At 40.1% G+C, this 21,237-nt stretch overlaps 3 protein-coding genes across 12 annotated transcripts in view; 1 reads left to right on the top strand and 2 right to left on the bottom strand.

Annotated features, from left to right (window-relative positions):
- The window catches only part of clocka (clock circadian regulator a), a 38,565-nt gene extending 31,634 nt beyond the window's left edge, over positions 1-6,931 (top strand). For 7 of the 10 annotated variants that reach the window (XM_074668150.1, XM_074668151.1, XM_074668149.1 and 4 more), the window contains 5 exons: positions 1,108-1,266; positions 1,360-1,569; positions 1,692-1,879; positions 1,978-2,242; positions 5,041-6,931. In XM_074668150.1, the coding sequence (XP_074524251.1) occupies positions 1,108-1,266; positions 1,360-1,569; positions 1,692-1,879; positions 1,978-2,242; positions 5,041-5,295 (1,077 nt within the window). In that variant the 3' untranslated portion in view covers positions 5,296-6,931. The remainder of the gene's footprint in view (positions 1-1,107; positions 1,267-1,359; positions 1,570-1,691; positions 1,880-1,977; positions 2,243-5,040) is intronic. The other 3 variants (XM_074668154.1, XM_074668157.1, XM_074668153.1) reach the window with 2 other exon arrangements.
- Positions 1-21,237, bottom strand: part of exoc1 (exocyst complex component 1) — a 272,742-nt gene that overhangs the window by 74,513 nt on the left and 176,992 nt on the right. The gene's annotated exons all lie outside the window — the stretch shown is intronic.
- Positions 10,033-20,662, bottom strand: tmem165 (transmembrane protein 165). Its single transcript, XM_074668158.1, has 6 exons — positions 20,311-20,662; positions 18,356-18,581; positions 18,074-18,249; positions 16,905-17,087; positions 16,538-16,643; positions 10,033-12,907 (listed from the first exon to the last, which is right to left on the bottom strand). The coding sequence occupies exons 1-6, from the start codon at positions 20,458-20,460 to the stop codon at positions 12,837-12,839; spliced, it is 912 nt and encodes a 303-aa protein (XP_074524259.1). The 5' UTR covers positions 20,461-20,662; the 3' UTR covers positions 10,033-12,836.

Genomic DNA, 21,237 nt, shown 5'->3' with positions numbered 1-21,237 from the left:
CCTCTGCCTTGAGCAGAGCCAAGCAACAAAAGAAAAAAGTCAGGATCTGGCTCTCTCTCGACGGGAGTCAGCTCTTCTGATTCACTTCAAAGCATCAGCTCTTACAGTTGCATCTTTTGAGCACGATACATATTTACTGACATGTCCAGAAAAAATGTCTTACTTCATGGTGTTAAAGGACAAAAATGACACCTGAATTGATTTTAAAATATCTGCTAATGTGGTTAGAAAAAGTTGCTGGTTGAATTCCCTGAAATAAGATTATTTTGGAAACAAGAAACTAAACAGGTTCATTTTTCTTAACCCCAGACTTTTTGAGCAACTCAGGAATCATTTTTGTCTTATAGTATCTTAAGACATTTTTTTCTGGACCTGTCAGGTGAATATTTCTCAAATGAGGTCAAATGAGACAGTTTTTGAGACAGACACCTAAACACAGTGAAGAAACTGTTTTGTGTGATGAGACTTTTTGGTCCTGATAACCGAAGTGAGAGAAGTCAGCTGTTTTATTACCTGAATGCCTCAGAGTCCCAGAGGAGACCAGGTCCTGGATGATTCGCTGCAGCCTGCTCTTGTCTTTTTTACTGACGGTGTCTGTGTTCAAATGCACCATTATTGTCTTTAGCGGGATGGATTTCTGCAGCTACAGCACCAGGATAAAGGAGAGACTCTTTGGCGGAGACTTGATATTCACAGAGGATGAAGGGTTGTGTGTGGCTGTGTTTCTCCTGGACAGGGAGAGCATGCAGCCTCCAGAGAAGCTGGTGCTAATGCTGGAGACATTTTTTAACCTCTGATTCTTATTCAGTTTTGAAATTAAAAGCGATTCTTTGATGGATGATATATGAAGCAGACTTTGTTTAGTTTTGTGCAACTTTGCATATTAGCTTCAAGGATTAAGTAACCGTTTAGGGAAAAAATCAAGAGAAAGAACAAAAAACGACAACGTGATGTTACAGTATGAACTGACACTGTCCACTCCAGGCCCTGATGGTGCAGCTGAAGGACAGGTGGTATGTTTTCTTATTCTACACTGGATAAAAATGCTTAATAGCAGTTTTCTCTATCTTCTCACTGTGTCTCTGTTGTGTTTTTGCTCCTCTACAGTCTCTGGTGCAGTTTACCAGTCAGATAGAAGCCATGCAGCACCTGAAAGAGCAGCTGGAGCAGAGGACCAGACAGATCGAGGCAAACATTCAGAGGCAGCAGGACGAGCTGCAGCAGATCCAGGACGAGCTGCAGAGGGTGCAGGGACAAAGCCTGCAGGTCTGATAGAGTGATGAACACATTACTTCACTCCTGCATCGAGCTGATGATGCTTTAAATTCACAGGAAGTCTGGGTCTGTGCTGTGTTTCAGATGTTCTTGCAGAAAGGAGCCACGGGACTGAACGTCAGCTCTGTTCAGATGACTCCCGGGAACTCTGTGCAGCAGGGGGCGACTCTGAGCATGCAGGGTCAGGTGGTCTCTGCAGGACCTCTGCAGAACAGCATACAGCAGCAACATGGAGTCCAGACCCAGGCCCAGACTCAGACACTGATACAGGACCAGAACTCTGCACTAACTCAGGTCAGGCACTGAGATCCATTTGGACGCTTCAGGACGTGACATCACAACATGTAAACTAAAGAAGGCATGTATATCTTGTCAGCTCTGGACCTGCTAACTGTCTCCTCTCCTGTGTTTCTCAGTCTCAGCGCTCCTCTGTCACCCTGCAGCCTCAGCAGAATCCTCTTCCTGCATCTCTCTACAACACCATGATGATCCCTCAGCAGAACCAGACCAACGTGGTCCAGCTCGCAACAAGCCTGGCTCAGAACCCTGGAGCCAACACTCCTGCTGTGGCTACATTTGCACAGGACAGAGGAGCTCAGATTAGGTTTTTTATTTCTTTATCTTAATGTCTTTCACAGCTTTACTGTGATGTAGTAATCCTCACCGTCTTTTTACATGGATCCTGTCCTTTCTACTCTACAGGTTTCCTGCTGCTCCTCAGCTGCTCACAAAACTCGTGACAGGTCAGATGGCGTGCGGTGCCGTCATGGTCCCCACCACCATGATTATGGGCCAGGTGGTGACGGCCTTTGGTCCTCAGCAGGGTCAGACTCAGACCATCAGGATTTCTCAGCAGCCTCAGCAGCAGCAGCAGCAGCAGGAGCAGCAGGTCCAAGCGCAGTCACAGGTCACAGCCATGCAGCAGGGACAGACTCCTCTGACCCCACAGCAAACACAGTTTCTGCAGGTGACTCTAATGGTTACTCTCTTTGATGTAACTCAAATGATGGCTGGGACCACATTAAGTTCTGCTTCTATCAACATTTTACTCAGTGCATCAGCTGTTTGAAGGTGCAGTTTGTAGAAATTAGAGTTTTGCGACATTGAGAGTTCAGAGTTTAGAATGAGCCCATCTGTTGCTAAAACATCACATCACTAGGTGACAGAAGCCTTTGCAGATCAAACGCCATCTTAAAGGCATCATTTATTTGTATCATAATAAACAACAGACAGAAAGATCCGTGTATTCCTCTAAAAGACATTGCTTAGAAAATGTTACACAACGGTACATTGGACCTTTAACTGAGGAGCAGAAAACAGCCAACTTCAGTGTTGTCCTTCAGATCTACCTTTTTCTTTGATGACACCCAGCTTGGAAACTCTACATCGATGTTTACTCTCCTTTTAGTCATTGTCTGTCCTGGTTTCACTTCATTTCTTATGATTCTCCGTCATAAAATACTCAAACAACAAACATATACCATCTCATCCTCTACCTCATCTTAAAAAACACCAACTGCTGTCATCTTTTTCTACTGCAAAAACAGGAACCGCCCCATTTCTTTGTCTCTGCCTGGCTTGCAGATAGATTTCAGGACCAGCAGTGAGGCTTGTATTGAAAACTGTGTTTCGCTCTTTCTGTCCCCTGAACCCTTCTGTAAACAAACATCACTGTTTGTTATGTCTGCCTCTGTGAACAGGAGCCGCAGTAATATAGATATAAAAAGCTTTTTCTAACTTAATAAAAAGCAAATATCAGTTTAATGGGGTTTATTGTAACTTATTTTGAGATACTTGACAAACTTATATGAAAATTATATCTCATTTCCACCCTTTCAGCCAAACGTTATTAACTTCATGTAGAAGTAACTGCACTTTTCAGAGACTTGGTTGTATGATTCAATGTCACAGACTGTTGATAGAAAGACCGTGACCTTGCCTGCTTTTTTAGACTGCATCTTCAGACCGGCCTCAGACTGGACAAACTGGCTGCTCCATATCTAAATTATATCGATTGATTGATTGATTATGAAAAAGTGGAACTTGGCAAGACGTAGGAACTCAAAAAGCAGTTGTAGTAGGGAAGTTAAGCCCAAAAAAGGCCTTTGACTCCAAAAATGATGTGGAGGTCCCCTTTGGTATGGAAGTACCTTGGGGCCATTGAAACAAATTTATCTTAAGACACAAGTGAAATCACCTTTTTGTGTTGGAAATAGTCACTTTTTTTTTCAGAAATGGCTGCCAATTCACCAAAAAACACTCTAGAGCCCATATCTTTGCTTCTGTTATAGCCACAATGACAAATTTAGTATCAAAGTTTACATTTTCGGGGTCAAGGAATCTAGTGAAATAGATATCAAGTTTAAAAAAAAAATCATTACTCCCTTTTCCATGACAGCCAGCTACTTCTGTACATTTGTCCAAAGCAGCATGAGATTTTATCCAGTTAGGAGCAGCATGAGCAGATCAGTTGCTGGGAAAACAAATTCTACCTGCACTGGGGGCTACGACAGCTGTTGTTGTCAGAGGTGACAGGTTAACACTTGGAGGTTTTTGTGACTTTCTCATTGACCAGAAAAAACATGTTAAAAATTTTGAATAACTTATAACTGGGTATCTAGTAACAATCTAGCTTTATTAAAACCAGCTAATAATAATAATAATAATAATAATAATAATAATAATAATAATAATAATAATAATAATAATAATAATATTAATAATAAATAATAATAATAACTAGTTATCTGTATCAAAGCAAATGAATGACCACCTGTTGTCATTATTTGACAAATCTTTACTTTTGTGACTGCTTGTTTATGCTCATCTTGTTGCTCCTTGTGGCTTGTTTCAAATATAAGAATAGAATAGAATAGAATAGAATAGAATAGAATAGAATAGAATAGAATAGAACTTTCTTGTCATTGTAAAAAGTACAATAAAATTGAAGTCACAGCAGCAATCAAAAAAACAAAAGAAAGAAAGTGAATAGAAAGTGCAAAAAGGTCCATAAGAAAATAGATGATGACAGCTTGTCCATCATTCTCCAGTTCAGCCAGCCTCCACCTCCACAGGGTCCAGGACTGAGCTTCTTCAGTCATGCTCCATCTCTGTCTCCTGGATCCTGTCTGCTCACAGCAGGTGAAGCTCTTCCATGTTAGCTTCTTATGTTAGCTCCGTTAGCCATGTCTGTGAATAGCATGGTGCTACTCTGCCATCTGGTATTCCCTCTGTTGCTGGATTAGCACAGCTAGCTCGTCCATCTTATTGGAGGTAGATCTTACATTCCCAATAATGATGGATGGAAGGACAGGTCCATGTCGTCACTTCTTAGCCTACACCTGAGAACCAGCACGTCATCCTAACCTCCTTCTCCTCACTTTGTGGGAAGACATCAGGCCTTACACTAGATAGCATTGACATGCTACAGCCTGCTAACAGCTGAGTTCATATGTAAACAATGCAGCCATGGTTACATGTAGGATCTCCAGACAAACGCAGGAGAAAAAGTAGTAAAAATATCACTGAAGCCACAAAAAGTTTGGTGTCAATGACCAACAAATGAGCCAAACAAAGTGCTGATCCGCTCCAAATACAAAGATTACGAAAAAGAGATGAAAAAATTACAAGAAACGGACAAAGAAGAGAGAGCTGCTGCAAATGGCAGCCATAGCCAACAGGGCGGTCCCTAGCAACTGAAAATGTTACCCCAGATTTTCTCAACAGGTTTTTTTTTTTACACCCGAACCTTTTTTTTCTCCTCAGGCTCCTCGGCTTCTTCATGGGAATCAGTCCACTCAGCTGATCCTGCAGGCTGTCTCTCTGCAGCAACAAGGCACCTTTACTGCCACGAACCAACAACAGTTACAACAGCAGCAACAACAACAGCAACAACTTCAGCAACAACAGTTACAGCAACAACAGTTACAGCAGCAGCAGTTACAACAACAACAGAAACAGGCGCTGACTCCTCACAGGACGGACGGTTTGTCTGATCGATCTGCTCCTCAGCCTCAGTGACTGATCAACATTCTCAAAGGTGGAAGAGGCTGGACTTTGTGAAGGGGGTCTGCTCCTCAGACCTCCTCTCACTCCTCACATGAATGTTTTGCTGTTTGCACTAAAACTCCTGAGCACAGAGCGCTGCAGAGGAGCGGGAACCGGGTCCTTCAGGGATCCAGGTCAAAGCCTTTTCTAAGAGACATCAGGGGGCCACATTGGACCCCTTCTCAATAACCCCTGTGTGTGTTCAGTGTGTGTGTGCTGCAGTCTCCTCACAGGATTGTTTCATGCGGAGCTCTCAGGCTTCACAGACATTCTGCAAAGCAGTCAGAAGCTTGTTTGTTTTTCATGTAAAAAAAAAAGAAAGATGGGTGGAAATATTTGTGTGAATGTGCTGCAGATTGAACCTTAACTGTACAGAACATCAGGTGTAAAATATCCTGTAAATACCATGAAAAGAGAAACTAATGTTTTATATGATGCATGAAAAGAGAAGTGTTCTTTTTTGCAGCTGTTTTTTTTTCTCTGAGAAAAAAAGGGTCTTAAAAACTCAGTGGCTGTTTTCTCATACACACACACACACACACACACACACACACACACACACACACACACACACACACACACACACACACACACACACACACAGTCTTCTGTGGGATGTTTGAGTATCTGCATAGCAGACAGGGTTTATGCTGCTGGTCGTGTCACGGTTTGTTAAGTCCCTGAACTCACAGTTTCATACATTTGTTCAAGTGAGAAAGTGTGTCTTTCTGCTCTGTAAGGTCTGAATTCATCTAGGGACAGGTGAAATGTGAAGAAAAATTCAGCTAAATGTACACAGAGATAAGATTTGCACTCCTGCCGAGACATTGGAGCTTGTTCGATGACTTGAGAGGCTTCATGCGATCGATAAACACTTTCAAAATCTGACCTCCCTCATTTTGAGTTTGAGTGGTTTGTGTTTGAGTGATTTCTTTTGTCAGTTTGATCATCTGGTGTCTTTTTTTGTTTCTGTGCATCTCAAACCAGTTTAATCCACTCTTAAAGAAGTGTTGACTTAGAAAAGAATTCCTGAAAGGTCACTTCACACAGACCTCCTCCCTTCTACGTCACCTGGGCCCGTTTGCACGTTCAATCATTGAATAAACGGGGTCATTTGTCCTAACGTTTTTATGGAACGGGCGGTTTGGCTGCGGTTAGCCTCATTGGCCAGTTAACTACACCATGACAGCGACGCAGGTGCAGATTACGTCATAATTAAGGGGCACCTCCTGGAAAACCCCATCAAACAAACTCGAACTGCGCATGTCTGCCACTCACAAACAGTAATAAACTTGGCGTGCAGTAACGGTGTGACTGAGAGAAGACCAAGAATAACATTTTTTTCAAGTCGGAGAAAAAGAGATTTTAATACAAGAATACACAAAAAATGGGTAAATGCGGGTTGTGTTTCTGAGACTGCGGTCACTGCACACAGTAGAAAACCTCAATGATAAAATCAATAATATGAAAGCTGCTTTGCGAAACAAGCGCCACAGCAATGCCCCAGTAGGCCTACCTCGATGAATAGCTCTGAAAGCAGTTTATGAACGCCAACATTTCACACATCTTGGAAGGATCCAGACGCATTAAATCAAAAAGCGGATCAAACTTATTATGACGGCAGCTAGCCTCGCCGGTTTGTCTCCCTTATCTCATCTGTTCACTAAAAGAATGTCTCCTAAATCTAAAGTTGCCACCTTTCCAAAGGATTGTCCACAGTCTTTGTATATTTTGTCTCAAACTGTGTCGTAATGCGCGATGTCTGCCTCTGAACAGCCGCTGTAATCCTGCTGTTAGCGATTTACGTAAAGTGATTCGCAAAGTCCGAATCTGTGAATCTTTCTTAATCCAAGTCTATTACTGTCCGTAATGGTGGGGTCTACCCATGAGTCTACCTCCATTAAAGCAAACGCTATTTTGGCCCGTTAACCTGGCTCATGCGTACACCTAATCATATTTTTTCGCCGTCAGTTCAAACGGACCGTTTTCCCCACCAATGTCTAGTCATGCATATGGGCCATGGTCAGAGGTTGGAAGTTCGTCTGGTGAACTTTCATTACGGGAGATGATGCATCCTAAGACCTGGGGACTGTCCTACGAAGAAGGATCTTAGGTCATTTTCCAAAAGAGCTAATTGGTCAGAAGTTGGTGCTTTTATACCAATTGATCCATTATCCAGAACCAGAGCCCAATCTGTTCTTGTGCAGGTTAGCCATTCCCATATGTTACCATGGAGATTTATTCCAGTAAGAAATGAAACAGCGTCATGGGACAGAAAATCTAGAGTTAACCCTGAAGTTACCTCGATAATAGAAAATCCAGCTTCCTGGTAGGCCTCAGGTTATACAAGAGTAAACCGACTAGGGCCAAGTCGTTTGAAAGTAACATGATGAAATCAAATAGACTAGATTAGATTAAATGATTGGATTAAATTTTTGACACGATTCATTGAAAAGATAAAAAGACTACAAAATAAATTAAGATGATGACACAGACTTGGCTTTATTCTAGTTTTAATTTTAGTTTCTGCTGATTGAAACTTTTGAAAAGAAGTTGATCCAAAGTTCATCATCTGGTCCCTGCACAGGGCCCTAAACAACGACCCTAGCAGATAATGTTACAAAAGTTCTGAGCTCAAAATGTTATTAAAAATTGTAATAACTTACCTTAAGTTTAAAAAAATATAGCAAGTTTTTACATTTTGGGTAATTTTAAGTTGTATTACATTTTGGGTGTGTAGAAGCCCCTAAAGTAATAATGACCCATAGTGTAATAAATTTAGCCTTTTTAAAATGTAATAGGCCCATAACGTAATAACTGACCAATAATGTAATCAAAGTCCTGAACCTATAACGTAATAACTGTCGCTGGCTTTTGTCAATTATTAGATTCATAATTATCAAAAAATATATAGTTATAACTCTCTTTTTACCGTAAAGAGATACTGGACGCAGCAGTGGTCTTTAAGAGCTGTTTGCCGAAGACAAGTTGATGTATTTTTCAATGTAGAAAGTTTTTTTTTTTTTTTTTTTAATCTTTAAATGTAAGAAAAGGGAACAGTTATCTTCATTATTTTTGTGCTCAGGTTAAATATGTTCAATTCCATTGCTCTATTGTTCAGTTCAGGATCTAAAGTTGTTAAGACCAGAACTCAAATTTGTTATTTATTGTTTAATTTCATTTTGAAGAACACAAGCCACAACAAAAAATGTAAATTTAAGGAACAACTGTTACAGTTTTAATAAAGATTGCATTTTTCATGACAAAAATTAGTACTTTTTTGAGGCACTAACTGATATGCTATACACTGTTACCGTCAGTTATTACGTTATGGGACTATAACATTGTCAAAAAGGGCAAAAGTTTTACACCTTTGGCTGGTTATTATGTTATCCGCTCAGTTATTACATTTTCAAAGGTTTTTTTCTTCATCAGGCCCATAACGTAATAACCGGCCAATAACGTAATAAGTTATTGCGTTATTGGTCAAAAGTTATTACATTATAGGTTCAGGACTTTGATTATGTTATCGGTCAGTTATTACGTTATTGGCCTATTACATTTTTAAAAATGTTTTACAAATTTAAAGATTTATTACATTATGGGTCGTTATTACGTTATGGGTTATTGTTACGTTATGGGCTTCTACAGGGTGTTTTCAAGTTGTGTTTTTTTTTTTTTTTCTAAATTTATTACTATTGGGGTCATTGTTACGTCTTAGGTTGGCTTACAAAAACAAAAGACACTTCTTTAACGTTTTCTCTTGAACAGCTGAATCCCTTAAGAAAGTTATGGGGAAAAAACAAACTTCGTTTCTCCAAACAGCTGTTGATTATAGGCATATTAAATTAGAATGGCCTGTGAAGGTTATTGCCATTCCGAGTTGAATAATATCATCACCAAAAACAAACCACGAGACATTAGCAAAAAGGTTGGAATAACACTGTGCATTTTTATTGTCCAGAGGAAGGGGAAATGATTCAGAGGCACGAAATTGAGAATATTCTCCTTGAAGTGGCTCATTGTTTGTATGAGTACCATGACACATCTAAAACCATTAAATAACCATTGAAAGGCTTTATTGTCAGTCACACCTTTTAAAAGATAGCGTGTCATGCTATCAGCCAGAGTTTCTCTGTAAATTTACATCCTTTTAGTTTAGACGGCTAGTTTTGCATTTACTCTAATCCTCTGCTGCCACCTGCTGGTCAGTCTGAGGTTACACACACAACTGGTTTCAGGCTCAACCATGGGAGAACTTTCATAGATAAAAAGTGAGAAATCTAAACGGCACTGTGTTTTATTAATTCAAGCTGGTGTGTGTGTGTGTGTGTGTGTGCACACGAGGTTGCTTTGAGTTCTTAAGGCAAACATAAAATAGTAGAAATTGTAACCTATAAGAATCAAAATTTGTGACTTGTGCTCGAGTTCACACCTGATTCTGTTATTGTCTTGGTTTCTGACACATCTGCTTGAGCAAAAAGTTTGCAGGCAAGAAAAAACTTTGAAAAATAAAATAATTTAAAGAATATAAAAATCAACCAGATATGGGCATTTAAAAAATGATCAAAAGTAAGCAGAGTGAACCTGAAAGTAAAATGTTTCCTATTACATTTTCTTCTAATCAAATGCTTAAAAAATGCATTTCTAAAAGGAAAAGAAGAATCAATAAACAGTTTCAATTTTACACATTTTCCTGAAGTGGTGCACACAATTATTAACCAGTAGCTCTACTTATTACTGACACTTCTATGGTTCCAAAGCTTTAAAGTTGACAACAGTAGAAATGATTTATAACTCAGACGAAACATAAAAGATTTTTTATTGAGTGTTTAAGATTTATCCACATTTAAACTGACCTGTATCACAAACAGAAATATTTCACAGCTGAGCAGTCTGTCAAATATTGACAATGCAGCCTGAGCCTCTATAAAAATATCTCCCATCTTGTTTATGGTGACCTCCCCCTCCCTGTCTGTTTCTACAGTACATGAGGTTAAAAAGAAAAGACATGAAGCTAAATAAATATATTAACCACTTTAAATAAAAGGTTGAACACAGGCGTCTGCTTCTGGGTAAAGGAGTGACATTATACACGATGTGGGGTTTGTTTTCTTTCATCCGGTACCTGATAAAGTTTTTGAGTTGTAAGATTCAGGGGCAGCAGCAGAGAGATCATACGAGTAGAAGGGGACTGGCCTTTCTCAGGGAACACGGTGTTATCTATGAGTCTGCTGATGGAGGTGCAGTTTAAGGAGGTCAAGATGAGCGGCTATAAAGGATGGATGTAGGATTTATAAACTCTGGGCCTATTTCTCATATGTTTCGGGGTCTTAAACGGGTTCTATTCCCCGACAGGCTCAAGTTTTTAGTTCAAATGTCTAAAAACATCACAGAAAGGATTCCTCCCTTTGTTTCTGAAGTACGACAATTTTTAAACCAAAGGTGTCTCTCGTCAAAGTCACCAGACTCCTTTGAAGAGCACAGCAGTTGTAAATATCCCAGTGCCAAACGTCATTATGCCTACAGATCTCTGCTCTTGATAACTTAAGTCCCTTTCACACACGTTCCACACTCTTCAAATTTCAACATGGGCAACATGAGAGATGACTTTCCTTCTGAGCAAAGTTTCTCTGCATTATACTCTTCACTGCTCGCTTTGGTTATCCGTTTCTGTTTTGAACCATTTCGTAGTGTTTGCATTGAGGAAACATCTTTTTATGGTGGTGACAGGAAATGTCATTTTAAACCAACACTTCTTTCCAGTGTGTACATTGGAGCTAGCTTAAGGAAACTCTACTGTCACTTTAGCTTCTCAGTGGTGAATGCGTCTGCTTTAAGCACACTGCACGCCTGTTATCTGCTTTCCACTTAGAAAAGAAAGAAAGAAAAAATAAAAAGAGCTGATGGGAATCATGTGGTGGTGATACGCCTAGGTTTGCCTTAACAAAAACAAGAAAAAATCAAGTTCCTCCCTCATACAGACCCCGTGTTGTAGATACCCGAAGGTCTGCCGCTCCCTGGTTAGTCAGGCAGACAACAGCCTATGCGTGTAGCTACTCCTAAATGTAACTTAACACTGAAAAGACTCAGATGGCATCTTCCTTTTTTATTAAATTTCCATATTGACCACACACTGGGTGTGTGTTTCAGCTTCTCAGACATCTCTTTCTCCTTTACTGTGATAGTTGCACCTTGTGTTTAAAGCGATATGCCCAAACTTGGTGTGAAAAGGAAGAAAACATAATGGGACGGAAACAGCTTATCTGACAATTGTGTGGACCACTCTGCCAACATGTGTTTGGGAGGAGTACTGCAGATGACGTGGACACTTTGATGCAGAAATCGCTAATGTGTCAGCCATAACGGCGTAGAATCAGCGACAAGAGACAAGGGACATAAACTAGCATGTTGGTGCTTTAAACTCTACACAAGACAGCGACAAAAGATGCTAACCTTTAGCTTTAAGAAGCACAACTGCTTTAGCGGACGGTCTGAGATCAGACATGATTTGACAACTGCCTTCAGTCACAACAACCACTTTTTACAGCAATCTGCAAGCGCTACCTCAAAAAAACACCCCACAGAACTTTAAAGAAAAGGAAGAAAAAATAATAGGCCCAGGTTTATAAATATCAGAAACTAAGTTGTGTCATTGCGGTGTGCCTACTGTTCATACGCAGATGCTCCAACCAAAAGGAATCTGCACTCAGAGGTATTCTAGTGGTTCAGGTCTCTGTCTCTTTACAACACTGCTCCCATGTGAAGCAGAAGATCACCTCAGGAAATTTTACAGCTGTCTAGGTCTAAACTACAAAATGCAGCTTGAATCAGGTCTCGTTAAGTGCTGCTGGGTCTTCTCGGTTTCCCCTCACAATAAGAAATCATAATCTTTGTACACTTTTGGGAAACTGGCAGCTCAGTCTGATGTTTGTCTTTTGTCACCTGAGCAACAACAGACAAAAAAAAATCATCTTCAAAAACAAAGAAAAAGGTTAAAGTGATGAAACACACTCAGCTTCTGGCTGAGTGGGACGTACTGTAAAGTCAGGCTCTGTGTCAGAGCCACAGAAGTCTGTAGAGATTAGCTGGAGGGCAGCATTCAGTAACAATCCAGTCCTCTTTCAGTCAAACATCTTGTGATGAGAATACAGCTCTGTTCGAAAGCCACATCCATCCCTCCATCTCCAAATCAGCCTCTGTAACTCAGAGTTTTCTTCTCAGGCTTTCAGCTCTTATCTAGTATGGATTCCACTTCATAAACTGGGATTAATCAGCATTTAACTACATTTACCGTGAGTCTCTGATGAACACTGCAGGTTACGGCTGATGTAAACAAATCAAAGTTTCAAACCTCCAGAGAAGAAAAGAATCAGTTACAGGCTGCCGGGCGTGGATTAGAGGCTCGCTGGGAGTTGAGGACACTTAAAGAATCAAAACTAGAGTCTCTCTACATGAACGTCAGCACAATTTACATTTTATGTACAGAGAAAACCTGAAAGTCTGTCCTCAGATTAAGCTTCTGGCTTGATGAAGAGCGCAGACAAGGCGAACGCCAGGAAAACAATCCCTCCGATGATTGTAACTGTGAAGGAAGAAGAGAAAAAAAAACAAGTTATTTGATGATGGAGAGCATGTTTGTGCATTTATCCCGTAAGAAAGGAGAGATATAAACTCTTACACGGAGCACTATTCTAGATATTACGTCCTGTAAAATTTGGAGTATAGGTCACAGTAATGAAAACATGAGTATTTTAGCTCTTATTGAGAGGACATTGATACCTTTACAGTAGTTTAGCTGAACCTCTGCTAACTTTGATAGCTTTGAGGTACTGAGCCCCTGATTCATACACCATCACTTGCTCCAAACCAGGCTTCACAGAGTTCATGTACCTCAAAGAACAACCACTGAGCCTAGTGATGGAGAAAAGCTGCTCAAAAAACGATGCCAGTCTGAGTCTAAATTACTTTAGTTCGTCCAGTGGGCTTCATGCAGTTAAACCATTGCTAGCTTCTTAGAGCGCCATCATCTGGGTAAAAATACCATTACATTATAAAAAACTGATCAAAATGGTTCGTTTCAAGAGCAGACTTGCTGAAATAATGAGACCATACCATAAGGGCCTCAGACACCAAGGTCTACCCCAAGCGACAACCAACAGTCTGAAAATAGGAGACAATGCTGAAGTGCTAAAATCTGCTGTTTCTCGAGTGTTTGCTTGGGGCTGGCTGTGGAAGTAGGGGGAGTCACATACACACCAAGCCAAAAAAAGCCGTTTTCAATGCAGAAATGAACCCATTTACAGCCCAGTTCAAAAAACGTCTCCCGTCTGAGTCTCTAATTTTACTACCGGCACCCACTGTACGGGGGTGAATTTTTTTCTAACGCGTCTGTTCAGAGTATATTAAGATTGCAAGCTCCCCCAATAAGAGGCACAGCTGAGGGTCACGTGATGCCCGGCGCCCTATGGCTGTAGGCGAAGCCCTTGCCACTACCAATATGGCCGCTATAGCCAATGTGCTTTATTTTCCGTTTCAGAAACAGATGGGTGACGTCGGCGAGACTACGTCCATGTTTCATACAGACTATGGTCTATCCATAGCTCAACTCTTGATAGACCTCCAGAGAACTGGCCAACCAGAAGCAAGGGGGTTTGTGGAGCAGGAAGCCTTAAAGAAACAGCAACTAAAACAAAGTGTTTCAGACAGAGGTTGAAATGAAAGTTTACATAACAATGTTGAGATGTTAATCATGTAAATAAAGAGTATAAATTAGATACAACTTAAAATTTCTGTCTACCATCTGTTTCTACATAAGAAGAATACTCTCCTCCTGGATCTAAAAAAATTGGAAAACAACATTTTTTTTTACCTCCATGCCTAAATTGTCACAAGTTCATCTGAGGGTAGCTGATGTCTTACTTGTTTCTTATTTTTCTGAATCATGGTTTGATGATTTCTTTAGGAACATTTACAGTTGTAATACAGCTCTGAACAAATTTGTGGTTTAAAAGATTTAACACCTTTTTAAAAAAAAAAAAAAATGGTACTGAGAAATACTGTCTCCAGACCAGTAACAGTTGTTTCCTTTCTGCTCTGCTCTTGAGGAAGTAGTTAGAGTTAATTTCCCCCTTTTTTTAAAAAAAAGCTGACAAATCATAAAGTCAGCTGGGAAAGTCAGGAACAAACAGCTGATTACCTTCATGGTCTTAACCCAGACTTTTGGAGCCGAGTCTCAGATGACGTCATCAGCTTATCGGCTGCTTGAGAAATCTGAAGAGCTAAATCGTGTTCCTGCAGAGTTAAGGCGGCTTTTTCTGGAGGCGTGGGTTTGGTTTGGACAAAGCTTTTGTCTCAACATGCCAGTTTGACATGTCTGTGTGTAGCTGTTTGTATTTTTCTACTCATTTTGCTTTTGATGACTTGATGTTTTTTTATATATTAATCAAGCTGCTCTGACTTCGGAGTCTTTTTTAAAGGAAGTCCAGTACACACCTAAACAGCAGCAGAAAGAGAAACACTGTCACCTCAGAGAACATGCGTTGACAGGTCCTCACAAACTTGTCAAAAATAAGTTTTACCGCAAATTGAGAAATGTGAAAGCACCAGATCTTTCTACCTGAAAACACTGGGAGCTCAAGACATCCTGTTCCAGTTAGCAGAAGCCATAAACTGAGACATAACTATCTATATCTGTGACTGTTCCCCCGACAGATTATCACTAAAGCAATATAGATCAGATGAGGTTCAAACAAGTGGATATCTACTTCAAATACTATTAAAACAGCAACCTCCAGTCTTACAAATATGACGACATTTTAAAACTGCAGTTCCTTTAGTGACCACTTGAGGGTGGCTCCAAAAGCACCAGAAACCACACACACAACTGTTCTAACAAAATGATTTTTACAGCAGAAATAACATTTTTTACAACCTGGGAATAAGAATGAATTTAGTTTGAAAAGCTTATTTCTCTTTCAGCACACACTCTACAGGGAATGAGTTTTTTTTTTTAAATAGCTCATTGGTTTAAAAGATAAGATGTTAAATATGATCAAAGAGAATTGCTGATTTGACTGAGGGCTGTTACTGGGGATGCTAAAAGCCACTTCTTTACTGGTAGCTAGTTCAAGTTAGAACTTCAATAAATGAATCAATTAATCAATCTTTATTTGTATGAGTGCGCAGAAAACAGAAAGTGAAACTCAAAAACATGTCATGTTCGTTTCTCGTTGTGGAGAGTTGGGAGAGAATCAGGGATCATACAGGCAGCAAAGAAAACCCAAATAAGCAACTACACTCAAGAAAACAAGCCCCGGGAACCCACAACCCACGACTGATGAGACATGTAAGAGACTTTCTACTCTTCTCTTCTCATACCAAAACACGCATCCACAGGAGAATTTTTCTGGGTGGGCGGGGGAGCGTGGTGCTCACTGTGAGAGGAGCCCCGGCTGAGCAGCAGAGTGAAACGAGCGAATCACCGCAGAGATTTACATTTCGACGTCCGAAAACTTTAGCGTGACTGTTTGTACTCAATGGTTGCGATACAGTCAGTTTATACATCTCACGTGCAAAAACCTGCGATACATCGAGTATATTCAATATACCCCCAGCCCTACACAACAACAACAACAACAATAATAACAAAAAAGGCTCCAACACATAACTGCAGCTCCCTTCTTTATCCATCCTACACAATATTTTAAGTGAGTATTTAGAAACTTGCTAAATAAGTTTTATGAGTTATTACTCTTTCAAGGAGTTCAAAATCTGGCTGACTCACAAACGGTTGTGTCTGCACTTTTCATTATTTCATGTCCTGCATTTTGCCCCTTCCTTTTTCCCCAACATTTGTTTCATTTTTCTTGTCTGTGAAAAAGTTCCTGTTTTTGACTTATTTTTTTCCCTCTTTGTTTTGTTGTCTAAAAAGTGTGGTTTTTCTGTGTTGCATGATAATTCATTGCTGTAGTGTTTTGTAAGGTGAGATCCCTAGAATACTAAAACCAAAATAAATACTAAAATCCTACCAACTGCAAGGAGGAAAAAGTATTTTTAAGTGCTGGTATTTGTATTTTTCTCTTTGTTTTTGTTCTTTAACAACAAAGGAAAACTACTGGTGGAAGTGCCATCTTTTCCTGTTTTACAGAAGGTCAGTAGAAACAGGTAAAAATGGTTTTAAAAAAAAAGAGGATGAACACAGTTTAGGTCTCACCTGTTCTGACAGATATTTTCTGGGCGATCATCCTCCCTCCTATAACAGCCAGTCCTGTACACAAACAGTGTCCAAGTGTACCGCCTACAGCAACTCCAAAAGGATCCTGGGAATTAACACAAATCATGTCTTGGTCATCATCAAGCTGGTGCTGCAGAAATTATATATTACCTCTCCTTAATAAGTAGAGTGCTAACACAGCAGAGAGAGGAGTTCACTGTTTGTTATATGGCTCAAAGATAAGCCAGTGATGTGTCTCTCACAGGGACCACCCAAATAGACAATCCTGACACACACCAGGCTGTAGGGTGAATCTAAGACGTGCTGTAAGGTACTGAAACACAATAGTAAAATTAAAGAGGCGAACCTCCCGAGCAGCTAGGATGATGGTGGTGAGCTGAGAGCGGTCACCCCACTCTGCCAGGAAGGTGAGAGTCAGCGCCTGGAGGAAAATGGGGGATATGAAGCTGTGCCACTTCTTCTGAGGAATCATGTTCCCTGACCCAGTCTCGATGTCCGGGGCCCCGTTTAGCAGCTTTGTCCTCTGGAGCTGCATACAACACAAGGCAGAAGCACTTAAAAAACATGTTTATGAGACGGATGATTTAGTGGATCACGGTTTCTAAATGGTCAGAGTTTGCTACACAGACTTCCAATTTGTCCATGCTCCAATCATCAGCACAGTCCACTTTACAAATGTTGCAGGCCTTTTTTTTTCTTTGCAGCGTTGAGGATGACATGCTCCCAGACTTTTTATAGTTTTAGAATAAGATGTTTTTTATTGGCATCTAACTTCTTCTCTGCTCTGTTTACCTCTCACTTCTCCATCTACTGTTTTGTGAGCATGACGCTCAGCAGAGATAAAAAAGGTAAGAGACCCAACGAGGCCCCTAAAAAATACTGTCTGCTCACAGCATGAGCGACAAAATGAAATGACATGATACAGACTGATTATGAAGAGTAAAAGCTCTGGAGAGGACTTTGTATTTTGTTATAGAAAAGAATTTACATCATGAGCTTTTTTAAAAAGCAAACTAGACAGTTTAAATGGAAATAAATACATTTTTTTAAAGCTTTTCAAAGTCTGTTGGCACTGTAGCAGGGGAGGAGTCAGACATGGTGATTCAGAAAAGGCCTTTGTTTACAGTTTACAGAGTAAAGACTTACAGTGTGTGATACATTTCAACAATATTTAAAAACAACAGAAGAGAATTTTCATTCAGTCATGCTCCTTTCACATGAACAGGACAAAGGACCAAACGTTGCTTTGTATTAATCCAATTTTAGCATCATTTTTTGTCAAATATGTGGACCTATGATCAAAATGCTTGTGGCTGACAAGCACTGAAGAATGGAGAAGAAGACAGAATAAATTTTAGCCACAGCCCTTCTTATTGTCAGATTTTAAGCATGAAAAGTTGGCTCTCTTTTTTTTCATATCAGAATACTTCTCAAGTCCAAGTCCTTGCACTAAATCACAGAACCTCACTAAGCCTTTTTGACTTCCAGGAGTTACTGAGGGGAAAGTCATCTCACCTCTTCATCCTTCTTCTTGATCTCAGCCTGCACCTCCTCCAGCTCCTCCTGGCCTTCGTCTGGACTCATCTTCAACCCCTCCCTCAGCATCCGTATACCAAAGATGGCAAACAGAGCAGTGGACACATAGTATGTGTAGATTCTAGGGATGATGGTGGTGGCATAGCCAAAAAGCACTACAGGAAAGATGACAGAAACTATATTAATATTCTGCAAAGGAAAGAAGAAATAACTGTATATTACTCAGTGACATAAAGAGACAGAACTTCTGATAAAACTGACCAGAAAGACAAGTCATGAGCCCCAGTGCCAGCATCGCACCCGCAAGCACAGTGAGCCGGTTGTAACGCATGGCCATGATGGCTGCGATAAAAAATGTTTTGTCTCCCAGCTCAGAGACGATGATGACGGAGATAGACGCCACAAAGGCGTGAATGAAACCCAGGTTTCCTTTGCCCGGGTCATTTTCAGGGACTGCTGGGCCCACGGGGTGAGGAGTCGTTGCTTTCTGCAAAAACACACACAGTGGACACAATGAGTGATCTTTTATCTCTGGTGTTAGGTAAATTACTGAAAAGGCTTTGTAATAATTAGTAACGGGGGAACACAAAAGTATACATACTTGGGAAAAAGAAAAGTGTTAGAAAAGTGTCTTATTTTTTTATGTTTTAAACCAATGTAGTGTTTTGTTGTGACCTGCTGAGGAAAGACTGAACATGAGCTTCAAGACAGCTCTGGTGCATTGCATCACAGGCAGCACCTTTGTAAAATAAGTAGCGCATGGTCGCCATTACAAGTAGTCAAGCAGCAGTCGGTTGCTAGACCAGTGCATCTGCCCCCTCAGTGGCATGCCATCGGGATCAGGTTCTATCAGCTGTTAATTACTCTAACAGGCTACAGGAAGACATCATAGCATCAAACTTCCCTGTGATAGTTTGAAAGTGTAAAAAAAAAACAACAACTATTGTTCTGGGGAAAAAAATGTCTGCATCCTTTTGTAAAAGTGGGAGTCTGCTACCTGGTTGAACACTTAGAATCCAGGTACAGTTTACCATCACATATTTGAACTCCTGGTGTGGCTCTGCCTGACCTTTTAAAGGAAGTGTGCAAACAAGTGTCAAAGGTGTTAAAAGATGTTACAGCAATGAGTTTTACCACAAACATCTGCAAACATCAGGTCGGTCTGTCATCACTCTTTAATCTAACAGGACTCACTGGAGTCAGAGAAGTGTGACTAAGTATAACTCTCAGTTTCATCCTTACATAGAGGGATACAGGTTGTGTATATAAATTGGTGATGGAAGATCACAATCAAAATCAGTCAATACCAGTGCCAGGACTTTTTGGTAAGATAACTAAGACTTTTGATACTTCTAACTGTTTAATTCAACAGAATGTACAAATATTTGTATGTTTTACAGATCAAAAGTATTGCATTTAAAAAACAGCTGTGACCTATAACAGAATAACCGATCTCCATCTTTTTAAAACAGCAAAATACTTGCAATTGTTCAAACAATTAATGCACAATTATTTGTATCTTAAGGTTTTGCATAGTGTTTTTCATAAAACTCACACACTCCTATTCAGATAACTGACTGCACGAGAAGCAAAAAAGGAAAAAAAAAAATCTTAGTGTTTCTCTCATTAATTCTATTCACTGTATTTTGTCCCTTCATGTTTCTGATGATGAAATTTACCTACAGATATACACTAATGAACACATTTAATTGAAGTAGTCTTAAAATGATCCGCTAGATGTAATAAGATGAAGTCACAAAGTATATGAGCACAGAAACGCATGACAAGTCAAATCATTTAAAAAAAAGATTGTAAGAGAAAAATGTATTACTGCTGTGACCTGAAGATCCTGCTAACAGAGCGAAACACACTTCACAATGAAGGCTAGCTTCATGTTGTGGACGTTTGTTCAAACATTTTCTTGACCTAAAATATAACCCACAAGAGTCAGCCTGGCCCCGCTTATGATAACGTAATTTTTGATCTTATCTTTACTTCCATACAAATATTTGCTCTACCGGGCATCTGTAAAGATTAGAGACCAACTTTAAGGACTTTAGCAACACCCGGAACACAGTGTAAAATGTGCCTCACCTAGCATGTGGTAGCTAGCTCGGGGTAGCTCAGAGACAATCGACAGACCCGGCGTCAAAAAATGCATCCCTACACACAACACCTGATAGACGAAGGACTTAAATTGCACATAGATGATTTACCTCAGCCGGGGGTTGCTCTTGAACAGCTTTGTCCTCATCTGGAGTCGCTGCAACTCCGACCGACAACAACAACACGGCGAAGAGAGGAAATAAGAGACACATCACATTTCCAACAGCCCGTCCGTCTCCTCCGCTGACCCGGAGAGGCATTGTTGCTCCCGAAAACACTAATTAAAATTCACTCTGAGATTCGGTTCCCCCCACCAATTGTCACTTAATATCATCGGCAACAAAAGTGACCAACTTCATATTAGCAGCAAACACGAATCGAGGAACTCTTTGACAATACACGTCACGATCAAACCGACCGAGTTAACTCAGGACGGTACTTAGAAACTCACTACCGGGTTTCCCGTCGAACGAAAGAGATGATTGGACATTTAAAAAAGTGACGTGTTATTCTACCGTGACGTAAGCAGTTCACAGCTCCGTGATTTGTCAGTTTGCTTGTCAATTAAAATCTACGTAGAAATAAGTGATGCTCCATTCACTTGTTGTCAGAACGGTGAAATAAATTCATTAAAAAATCCATCAAGTTGAAAAAAAGAAAAGAAATAAAATTAAATTAAAAAAATAATGTAACTGAAGACAAAAGATACGGTTACCAACTGGGTGAGCTGAAGTCAGATCCACAGTAAACGTTTACTCGACCACCAGTCCAATTTATTTTCAGAACTTTGTAATTTTTAGTGAATTGCAATAAGCAATGCTTTTAAACCTTACGAGAAATAACCTTCTTTACTTAAGAAAAATAAAATGTTTTGCAGTAGTTATATTACCCCACATATATTAAATTTAAAGCATCTGAACACGGTAGTCCGAGGAACGATTTATCAAAAACCGAGGAGTACATGAATGCATGAGCAATTATCAACATATGAAAGATGCACAATGAAGGAGCTCTCAAATTATCACGAGAAATCGTCA

This window comes from Halichoeres trimaculatus, unplaced genomic scaffold (assembly GCF_033239565.1).
Source record: "Halichoeres trimaculatus isolate MK-OKI-2021-1 unplaced genomic scaffold, fHalTri1.1 fHalTri1_scaffold_4, whole genome shotgun sequence".
Classification (NCBI taxonomy): domain Eukaryota; kingdom Metazoa; phylum Chordata; class Actinopteri; order Labriformes; family Labridae; genus Halichoeres; species Halichoeres trimaculatus.
The sequence above is the reverse complement of the archived record's forward strand: the minus strand, read 5'-3'. Positions and strand labels throughout refer to the sequence as shown.

What these genes read in the sequence shown, in the direction of transcription:
- tmem165 (XM_074668158.1), bottom strand. Translation starts at nt 20,460, where the DNA reads ATGCCTCTCCGGGTCAGCGGAGGAGACGGACGGGCTGTTGGAAATGTG. An exon ending in AAGAGCAACCCCCGGCTGAG is followed by an intron (nt 18,582 to 20,310) that starts GTAAATCATCTA and finishes GTGTTTTTGCAG; the next exon opens with AAAGCAACGACTCCTCACCC. An exon ending in GCTCATGACTTGTCTTTCTG is followed by an intron (nt 18,250 to 18,355) that starts GTCAGTTTTATC and finishes TCTTTCCTGTAG; the next exon opens with TGCTTTTTGGCTATGCCACC.